The sequence below is a fragment of the Dreissena polymorpha genome, chromosome 2 (assembly GCF_020536995.1).
Source record: "Dreissena polymorpha isolate Duluth1 chromosome 2, UMN_Dpol_1.0, whole genome shotgun sequence".
Lineage (NCBI taxonomy): Eukaryota > Metazoa > Mollusca > Bivalvia > Myida > Dreissenidae > Dreissena > Dreissena polymorpha.
In genome coordinates this window covers 89,389,739-89,400,640 of record NC_068356.1, presented here as the reverse complement: position 1 = coordinate 89,400,640, position 10,902 = coordinate 89,389,739, and the positions used below count along the sequence as shown (strand labels likewise).

Sequence of the window (10,902 nt, the reverse complement as noted above, 5' to 3'; positions counted from 1 at the left end):
CACAACGCTAATTTAAATAAATGTAATTTCAAATAGACTAAATTTAATGTATAAAAGACGCAATAATATATAAACTGGACTCAACATTATGCCAATTCGACTTATCGTGTTTTCACATTAACTGAACATATAACGCCATCTTTACCCACTATTGTGACGAATCAACTACGCATGATGCCGATTTGACACAACACAATCCCAACTTGACTAAATGTAATACCAACTTGACTCAACATAATGAAGACTGGGCTAAACTTAAATCAAACTTAAATTCTAAAGTTGACACTTTATAATGACAACTTGACTCATACAATACCGGCTCGTCTCAACAAAATGCCTTATAATCAAACATAGTAATTTCTTTCAACAAAAAGCAGTTTTGGCCTTCCATACTGAAACATCAAATCAAACTGCGATCAAATCGGGACAGTTGTTTGAATTTCTGTGATTAATGATTCGCATTCGTATTATACTCGAATTTCAGTGTTCGGCCATTATTAGTAATTAAAATAAATGATAGAGTAGTGTTTACGGCTCCAACTGTGTTTAGCCTTTGGTTACAACGGAAATAGTTACCGCGGTACGCTTGTGGGTGTGCAATAAAAGGTGGCGTTCGCTTATTATTTGGCAAACATTCACAATTCTAAAATATCTGTTGATATCGTGAAACAGGCCAATTGTAAAATTTGTGAATTTATTTTCATTCCACTGAAAAGATAGAGAGATAATTTAGATATGACGTGGACAAAAACTACACATGAAGTTTAACCAAAATAATATTCACGTCATTTATTTTATTTGTGAAAATACACTAAAATCAACTACTTCATCATAACACTATAACTGAACTGCATTTGCTGCTCAACAGTCTAAAGTTTTGATAAAACGAGACAATGCAGATCTCATGAAAGAAAATACAAAGCGCTACTCAGTCATCGATGTCTGCACTGACAACAGGAACGCTGGAATCCATTTCCGGTTGCGCGTTTTGCGTCACGAGCTCTGCCATTCTCTGTTGGTTCCTGAAATGCTCTCGGTGTGAAACTCCTGATGACGAACCCCTCGAGGACGCCACCGGCTCTGATGGCTCACCGGACGCTGCTGCCTCTGCAGCCGCCGACGCTGCAATTTCTGTCTGCGTTTGTCGCATGCGCGCCCTGCAGATGTCGCTGTGGACGTCCAGATACATGCCAGACTGGCAGACGGCCATGCGCCGCTGCCCTCCCAGTCGAACGCACCTTCCGCCGACGCGGTGGACCTGTCGAAAAACGATTACTGTATTATATAAAATTTAGAAGCAATTCATACCGCCGCCTGCATAAAATCATACTTAAAACAGTCGTTTAAACAATTATTTTGTTAACTTTATTTTAGGTCACTCTCGAGTCCTTTTTTTAGTAGAACCAGTACTTTTTGGTGATCGAAAAGACGGTACCACAGCTTAGATTAAACTAGTGACCTTAGAACTGTTTCGTGTTGCCTTTGGGGATATCTTAAGAACGCCCCCACTGTGGGGATTGAACAAATGACCCCCGGTCGCTAAACGAATACAATATGCACTATGGCACGGCAAAAATGCAATTATTTAATAATTGATCATTGCACAATCATACATTCTTACCACTTCAACTTCCACGTAGCAGTCGACTTCGTCGCCTGTAGGTATGTCGGGTATGAACCTCGACCAATCAGATTCGTTCGTTAAAGCGGCGTTTATGTTCCATTGCGGGGGTTGACGACGAGGGTTGTTCAATCTCTGAAGGAAAACGATTGCATATGTTTCAAGAAAAAATGTTTCTCTCTTTTTTCATTCTTGTCGCGAAAACAACGTTTGCATATCCGTATTGGACAATATTATTTAAGATCATACTTTTTACACTAATGTGTGAAACGTAGAATTTATTACATAAATGTGGAAACAGTTTCTTTTACATAATTAAAGTTTAATAAATAAATAAATAAGTTTGTGATCTCAATTAGTGTCTGATATACAATGATGGAATATTTGTGGGAGTCGCGCACCGTTTGAAACCAGTTGCAAATATGTCAAATAAAAACCCATTCTTCAAAAAGTAGAAAAAAATCCCATATCCAACACGCAGTACATAGCATTTATCGGTACGTTATCTTTTTGACGATGCTGCTCGTCTAAGTTATCATACCATGAATAAATTCTTCACAATGGCGACCTATGTAAAAGACCGAGCCAGATTGAGATAGCTCGATTTTTCTAATCGGCATACCTCGCTGATTATCATTGAGAAAGGTATAGGAAGCTCAGCTATAAATAGGACAGCATATTTAGGGAAAAAGTTTTAATAATAGTTTGAAAACGTTTATTTTAAATCAGTTATATTCAATCCATTATAGGTTTATTGATCAATGAAACAACTATGCATTTTCTATATTGTATTTGACATTTGTCGTGATTCAGTAAATAAATTGCGAATTTAAACGTGTATAATTAACTTTCAACGCGATCATGAGTGTAAAGAAAACGAATTCTTTCGAACCTGCCATTTGTAAACGTTGTAGCAACTATGGTATATAAACAGCATAATAGCCGTAAACAAACTCTGAACAACATACGTATTACATCTGTGAAACTCGCTCTTATGCGTGCTTTCTCATTTTGCATATTTAATAAACTTTTCAAACAGAAATTACAGAGCCACATCAGTGCACATACTATGTTTGATAATTCATTCGTTTGTTGGATATTGTTTGCTGTTTTAAACACATATTAGGTCATATCGCGGAGATTTAGTTAACCTTACCATGCGTTCATGGGCGAACTCACATATTCAAGTGCTCTTACGATTATGTGCTCATACCTACTTTCGGGAATCATCATGAAATTATTGCCGAACGTAACGAAAAGACATGCCTAAGCTTATTGAACTAGAGATAAAAACAATAATCAAAAGAGAAAAATTATATGTTCATGCACATGGGCATGTGAAAGTACGTCCGTACACATAGCATCATTAACTTAGGAAAGGAGACAACGAAATATAAAGTTTGGTATGATACACATGTGAAATTAAAGTGCATGGTGTAATAAAAGAGCATGTCAAGTTTTGAATGTATATGCTAAAACGTAATGTTATAATCCACACACGTTTTACTGTAACAGAACGTTTTTTTAAGATAAGTGGTACAGAAAAAACACGTCGAATATATTTTTAAAGATATTTCTTGTTATATTTGATCGAGAATGTAACCCGCCTCCCAGTTCCCCACGGGTACTACTTCCCCGTTCCCCCAATTCTTGTTCGTACCCTACATTTTTCGTGCACATTTTTTTTCGTACCCAATTTTTGTTCGTAGCCAAATTTTTGCTCGTACCCAATTTTTTTTGTACCCAAATTTTTTTCCTACCCAAATTTTTTTCGTAACAAAATCTTTTTTCGTACCCAATTTTTTGGGCATAATTTGTGTACCCCAAATTTTCGTACCCATTTTTTCCGACCCAAAATTTTCGTACCCACATACGCAATTGTGGTGATGTAGATAAACTTAAATAGATGCTTTTATATCAATCCTATTCTAAAGCATCGTCACACCAGTGCTGTAAGTACTTTGATTAAGTACAGCATCATGCTGTTTAGGTTAGATGTAAAACCTTATTCAGTCGTTCTGTAATTGAACAATTCTCAAAATTGTTACCTGGAAATATCGGCCGGACCGTCCCACGTTTCTCTTGCGAATTGTTCCGTGCTCGAACCGCCTGCCCACGGCGTTAGCTGCGTACAGGAACATGGACAGGCAGGCGATCAGGAAAATGGACGTGGGAGACATCGCGAGAACTGTGAATAATGTGAAAAGAATTAATTTAGCTCATATAAAACAAAGCGTCGGATGAGTTCAAGTGATTTCATTCCTCATCGTCATCGTATCGTCATCATCATCATCATCATCATCATCATCATCATCATCATCATCATCAGCAGCATCATCATCATCATCATCATCATCATCATCATCATCATCATCATCATCATCATCATCATCATCATCATCATCATCATAATTATCATCATCATCATCATCTTCGTCATCGTCGTCGTCGTCATCATGACCGTCATCATCATCATCATCATCATCATCATCATCATCATCATCATCAGCATCATCATCATCATCATCATCATCATCATCATAATCAACACCAACAACAACATCATCATCATCATCATCATCATCATCATCATCATCATCATCATCATCATCATCATCATCATCATCATCATCATCATCATAATCAACACCAACAACAACAACATCACCATCATCATCATCATCATCATCATCATCATCACCATCATCATCATCATCATCATCATCATCATCATCATCATCATCATCATCGTCATCGTCATCATCATCATCATCATCATCATCATCATCATCATCATCATCATCATCATCATCATCATCATCATCATGCGTGTTTTTATAGCGGACAGATAAGCTTCTGACCATATTGTAGGGACGCGTAGGCTAGTTTATGTAGTTACGCTTGTCGCATATTGCATAAGACCCTTTTTCGCATGATTCGTCTCATATACTAGTATTTTTTAATGATTGCAATCACTAGCAATTATGTCCATATATTTATTTCGAGCTGGTTGCTCAAAATAATAGTTTTTTTAATTTTAAGTTACACACATTACAGTAATCCAATGAACAATTAAACCAAAAACTTCCGTAAATAAATGAAAACTGCATTTTTGGGATTCTCTTAAAAACATATATAGCTTAACATTCTTTAAAACGCGTATGAATAGTTCTTTAAAGTTTTGATTCTGATTCCAATAGCTTTCGGATTTGTAATATAAAGACACTTATATAGTGCAAAAGGTTTCCATCAAATACTTCATCGATGGCCGTTGTGCCAAAAACATCAAAGCTCATGCAAAAATCCGTTTAAAATATAAAAACAAAAATATTTGTATTTTATGTCTTACCTTTCCGTGTTCACTCAAATTATCCGCCACACAAACACAAATCACTAAAGCAAAAAGAAAACACCAGAAAAAAGGAAGAAGCAACCCCCCAATTACGTTTAGTTTATTGAACAAAAGGATGGTGATATTGACAGAATGATATAACCACTGGGTTCCGTACTCGTTTATGAGAAATGGGCATTTTTGTCAGATCTTATTTCTGGTCGACTTTGTCACAACTATAGGAACGGTCAAATCACAGGCCGCTATGGCCCGATACTCGTGATTAATGAGTCGGCTCCAGTTTGGTAGCGCGGGTTGCACGCTCCGGCCTATACTAGCATTGTTTCATTAGTATAGTTCGTATTCGTTTATCTAAAAGGCTTAAAAATATATGCGCAAGAAATTATCATCACAGAAACGATTTTTTCAGCTGCATTCTTTAGGCGTGTCTTAATTTCTGGTTATATAAAACTTGTGAACAATACTGAACTAAATGCATGTGCGTGTACATTTCGCCTAAACCGAATTTCGATAAGAAATTCCTTTAAACAAAAAATACCATACATGCAAAATGTGTCGTGCATTAAACCCTGTTTTTCCCATAACGAGGCTTATATATGCAATCATCAATCATTGTTTGTTATACAAATATAGTAAAGGCCAATGTTTTACGGTGATACGAATTGTTTCCCCCAAATAATTGCCATTATAAACAAATGGAACAAATAGATGTCGGTCGCTACAAAGAGAAGTCAATCGTCAGATAAAAAGTGCTATTCCATATCAGTCTCCATTTGAACTTAGTGGGAAACAAGACTACAACGTTTAAGTAAAATTATTTTAATGCATGGTTCACCGTTGAGTAAGCTTTAATATCTGTTCGAACCCTCTTCACTGCGATTACTTGTCAAGGGCATAATAAGACCAAGAAAACATCGCCGGAAAAGTTTGATTCGGAAACGTTTATTGCACATGAATTCAGTAAACAGTCGCAGTGACTTAAGCGCATGTGAGTCATACTGTGGGAAAACCGGGCTTAATGCATGTTCGTAAAGTTTCGTCCCAGATAAGCCTATGTAGTCCACAGGGGCTAATAAGGGACGACACTTTTCACTTAAACCGGATTTTCTCTCAACAGAGATCTACTTAAAACGAATAATAACATAAAGTATCGTCCCTGATTACCCTGTTCGAACTGCACAGTCTAATCTGGGACTACACTTAACGAGTATAGTAGATTTAATATGATGTTTGTTGTAAAGTATATCCCTTGCTAAAAGGTGACCTTTGCTTTCAGATAGAAGACAGGGCCACGCACCTATAAGCAGAATATATTGTCACATATAGTCAATGTGCGAGTTACGTTTTTTAAATGAATATATGAGAAATTATTTCTCTATGGCATTGTATGTGGGATTCGTTTATAAATCCAACAGACTTATACGATAAACAGAACGCTTAAAATTGATTACAATAAGTTAATACCGTTTATTCCTTTACGCAATTTGTTCTATATGGGGTTGGTGGGTGACTCAGTATTTCGACTATTACTAGCCAAGAAATGAGGTCATGATGCGCCTAGTGTATGAATTTGCATTAACATGACTCAACGGCGTCCGAGATTGGAAATAGGTCGCGGCAAATTGTATTAAAATTCCCCCATCTAGCAAGTCAATAGTCGGAAACTTACTTACACATAAGTTCAGGCGTATAAGACATGAATCCGGCGACAGAGTTTCGCCAGACTCTCCACAAATCATTTTTGACGTTTCTGATCGTCGATTGACTGCCGCGACGGTAGATTCGAGTCCCGATAGCCCATTATAAACGAGCGGTCACAAACTATTAGCTGCCGCTCAATGGCGGCAATATATTCTGGGAAATTGCAAATAGTAATACGCTGTCAAAAATAAATGATAGATGAAAAATGATCAATGTCCAACTATATTTTCTTATCCAGACGCGAATCAGACATCAATTTAAGTACCAGTGTACCAAAGTCGAAGAAAATGGAAATCCTGGATTTTGTGTTTGCCTTTCATTTTTCCCCGACGTCCCTTTTATGATTAAATGATTGGATAGGATGCCGAAGTCTGTGCAGCTTTGGCAAATACGCCAATACTGCTGAGATATTCTGCAACTGCACACGACTTATCGCTTTGAATCTTTGATTAGAACCATCTTCAGTGCCGCGTTGGTGCCCAATCACTTGATAGCCGCCAGAGTTTGGCAATGGATAAGAGATCATAGAGATATGAACGTGCATAGTTTATACTTAAAGTGGACGTAAATCGGGCCACACGTAAGCACTGAAGAACTTGTTGACAATTTGAAAAACTTGCATCGCGTTGAATGCATTACGGAGTATACATGATTTATTGTGTGTCTATGACGCCGCACTGTCTTTCAAGAAAGGACCAACACTGCATTGTACAATTCATGTGACTAGCATGACTTGCGAAACCATCTAGATTCGGAAATTTAAAAAAAAAGTATTATCAACAGATTTAAGGATTCGCGGGAGAGAAACAAATAGAGCTTCGGTTGCAATTGTGCTTGTAGCAACAGTTGATAGCAACGGTAATAACTGTAAACTCCCGTCAGTCATGCGCTACCGGAAGTCCATCGCTCTGCGTCACGCGCCAATCGTGGTGTTCATCGCGCTAGAGCTTCTTATGTGGGAAGTCGACGCCCAACGTCGACCACGTGTACGAAACTCGCCGCGGTTAGGGGCCAGGGTAAGTAAGATGCACATATAGATGTGCGTGGTGAAATTTTAGTGGTCGAGCGCTATTTTGTAAGTTAACTCTTAACCACTTAGATACGTATTTTGATTGCGAGTGACTCGCAGGCTGTTCTGGTTTTATGCTGTTTGCACATAGCCATTTTCACTTTGCTTCTGAGTGAGAAAGAGTTAATGTCCAACCATTATTTTTGTTTCAGGTATGATTTCTCAGTCAATGTTTGAAGGCATTCGGTTTTATTTGTTGTAATAAGTGCTAAACAATAATTGAAACAAATCCGCTGTACTCGATTTAGTATCTTGCGTATCAGTGACACTACGACACAAAATGTAGAATGTTTTTAGTAGTATGCATATTATTTTGCTTGTATAAAATACGTATATATTGCTTTTGCGTTGGCCGACGTCGTTATGAACCGAATAGCCTAATGAATAGAAAGTTCTCAAAGGTATTCTAATAAGTCTTGTATGCAGATATATTTATTAATAAAATTACGGTTTTAAACGCCACGAAATACTGACATTGGATGCATGAAAGAATTTAAATATACACGTTGCCTTTAAATCGGATTAATAATATAATTAGAAAAAAATGCCATATTAGCTGTTTCTTTCATTGAAAATGCACGAGTGTACAATTCTAAATCTAATTATTGAAAAATGGTAAATTACATTAAAAATTAGCCATTGCTTATAAAGCAAACCGATGAAGTAAATAACGTCTGGACTCGTATTCACCAAACAACTCTTAGACTAGAGTTTAAGAATGAAGAATATTCTTTAAATTGGAATATTCAAGACTTGCTTTAATTTTTAGTCAAATTTGGCATTAACTACCTCTATCTACATCATTCTACATGTAAAAAAGACATTTAATATTCTCAAACTCTGAACGTATTTTGTTTGGTTTTTAATCTATTCTTTATTCTTACTATGAATGGGTTGGTGAATAAGAGCCCTGCTGCTGATGTTTCAGCTTCCAGAGCATCTTCAATCCGCGTACCTCAGCGCCGTCAACTCCAACGCTAACGGTCAGTCTGTAAATCCGGATGTGACGACGCAGGCGCCCCAGGGAGGCCAGGGTGGCGGCGGTGGTGGCAGCGGTCCAGAGTTTCAGTTAGGTCTAGCTGGTCGTGAGTGGAGCTCGCTGGCGCCCACTGTGCCGGCCGCTGCCGATATCGAGTGCATGGTGGAGGTCCAAGTGGTAAATAGCTCCTGTTAATGCTATATTAGCATCGCTCTGGGAATACGGGGTTTAATGCATGAGCGTAAATGTTGGCATAACTTGTTTTCCCCGTAAAAAGACTTCATTTAAGCGTTTGTTCTTGTATGTAACGTCACATTGGTTTGTTCGCGCTGCGTCTGAAACGTTAATAACGACCCATTATGTCTTATAAATCATTGACAAAAGTCATTATAGACATTTTTTTTTATTTTGACACAAGTAATTAAGTAGAAAACGAACATTGACTGTAATTTTTTAACGTTGGTATAGTTGAATGCCGGTAAGTTTTGAATACAAATCAAAAGAGAAAGATCACGAAACGAAGTTCGTATAAACCATATGTAAAAAGGAGTTACAGTAAACGCTCCAATAACAGCGCAATTATTATAATGGTCAACACACTGCACTCTAGGATAACGAAGCATAATGCACGAGCGTAAAGTGTCATCCCAGACTAGCCTGTGCAGTCCGAACAGGCTAATATGAGACGACACTTCATGCACATTTATTGAGCCCATGTTTTCCGGATCAATGCTCAATTATAATGTATTCGTATTGTCTCTTTTCAAGACGCAGATAAGGGGCGGCCGGTGCACGCGCCTGGCTGGCCGCCATCGCCCCTACATTTGTCAGAGCGGGCAGCACTTCTCGTTCGCGCCGCATTGCGAGGCTCGCATGAACCAACGGGCCGCGAGGACGCAGGAAGCGGAGCCGGAGGGGTAACTGCAACCGGAAGTTAGGTCGCTGCAGAGCAATATTTGTGCAACCCTGTGGGAAATACATTTTAACTGAATTGATTTTTTTTCTAGCGGATTGCTGAAGTTTTTTTCTTCTGGTTACGTCACGGGAGTTTTGTTATTTATATATTAAATATTCAATTTGGTCACTTGTCCTAAATAAAAGACAAACAGGTGAATAAACTAGGTTCTTTCCAGCTGATGCTTAAAGTAAGAGTTTCGTTGTTTCTAACGATGTTTACTTGAATGAAAATCCCGATGAGCATAACGGTCTAGAAAACATGATTCTATATTAATTTTATCAAATGTATTTAAATGAGCATGTCAATGACAGTATGGAAAATACTTAAACATCTGTATTTGATGTATTTATACTTATTTTTCAGATATTAATTATAAATGAAAATAAAAGCTTCTATAATAAGATAATACTGCAATCTACACATTTTTGGCGATCCTCTCGACATGCCTTCACAATAATTGGGAAATGATGTGATGGAAAATTTTGCCGAATAACGCCCCCTTAATGTCCATAGACGGAGGTCAAATATAACGTTGTTAAAGGTCAAATACAAACAACCAATGGTCGATCTTTTACCAAGCTAACGCAATAATGTAATCGCTACGGAACCAAACTAAAAATCGTTGTCCATTGGCCTATAGACAGCGGACACTTCTTAAAACCAGCAAGCATTACTATCGTTAAATAAAAAGAAATATTTCTAAACGTTAATAACATCTTTTGAAGAATTATTTTTACGATAAAGAACACATATATCTCCTGAAGAATCTTTGGTAATCGGGAACAAGTGAAATATGATTTTTCCGATACACGAGCCTTGTTCTAATAAAACTGGGCCACATGCATATGCGTAGTACGCAGCCGACATCAGCCTGTGCAGTCCACACAGACTAATCAGGGACAACGATTTTCGCTTTTATGAAATATTTCAATTAAAAGGAAGTCTCATTTTTAAAATTCTTAATGGGCGGAAAGTATAATCTCTGATGAGCCCGTGCATACTGCACAGGCTTGTCTGGGACGACACTCTACGCACATGCATTAAGAGCCGTTTTCTAAGAAAGCGAAGTATCATTGTTGATATTTGTGTGCTTATTATGGCTGTAGATATTTTATTGTTGATGTTTTTGTGCTTATTATGGCTGTAGATATTTTATTGTTGATGTTTTGTGCTTATTATTGCTGTACATATATCTATATTGTTATAGAAATAAACCGCATAT

General features: G+C 37.5%; 2 protein-coding genes across 2 annotated transcripts; one reads left to right on the top strand and one right to left on the bottom strand.

The window, feature by feature from the left end:
- Positions 1 to 795: 795 nt before the first annotated feature.
- Positions 796 to 5,173, bottom strand: LOC127865480 (uncharacterized). The gene is made up of 4 exons (XM_052405336.1): positions 4,971 to 5,173; positions 3,670 to 3,809; positions 1,622 to 1,756; positions 796 to 1,258 (listed from the first exon to the last, which is right to left on the bottom strand). Exons 2-4 carry the CDS (start codon positions 3,799 to 3,801, stop codon positions 929 to 931), a joined length of 597 nt encoding a protein of 198 aa, XP_052261296.1. The 5' UTR covers positions 3,802 to 3,809; positions 4,971 to 5,173; the 3' UTR covers positions 796 to 928.
- A 1,899-nt stretch (positions 5,174 to 7,072) lies between these two features.
- On the top strand, positions 7,073 to 10,883 carry LOC127867996 (uncharacterized). Its single transcript, XM_052409538.1, has 3 exons — positions 7,073 to 7,690; positions 8,672 to 8,899; positions 9,491 to 10,883. The coding sequence occupies exons 1-3, from the start codon at positions 7,559 to 7,561 to the stop codon at positions 9,641 to 9,643; spliced, it is 513 nt and encodes a 170-aa protein (XP_052265498.1). The 5' UTR covers positions 7,073 to 7,558; the 3' UTR covers positions 9,644 to 10,883.
- Positions 10,884 to 10,902: the final 19 nt, after the last annotated feature.

Coding starts and splice junctions, on each gene's coding strand:
- LOC127867996 (XM_052409538.1), top strand. CDS start 7,559: ATGCGCTACCGGAAGTCCATCGCTCTGCGTCACGCGCCAATCGTGGTG. Junction 7,691..8,671: donor CGCCGCGGTTAGGGGCCAGG/GTAAGTAAGATG, acceptor CTGATGTTTCAG/CTTCCAGAGCATCTTCAATC. Junction 8,900..9,490: donor GCATGGTGGAGGTCCAAGTG/GTAAATAGCTCC, acceptor TCTCTTTTCAAG/ACGCAGATAAGGGGCGGCCG.
- LOC127865480 (XM_052405336.1), bottom strand. CDS start 3,801: ATGTCTCCCACGTCCATTTTCCTGATCGCCTGCCTGTCCATGTTCCTG. Junction 1,757..3,669: donor GGTCCGGCCGATATTTCCAG/GTAACAATTTTG, acceptor GTTTTCCTTCAG/AGATTGAACAACCCTCGTCG. Junction 1,259..1,621: donor GCTACGTGGAAGTTGAAGTG/GTAAGAATGTAT, acceptor GTTTTTCGACAG/GTCCACCGCGTCGGCGGAAG.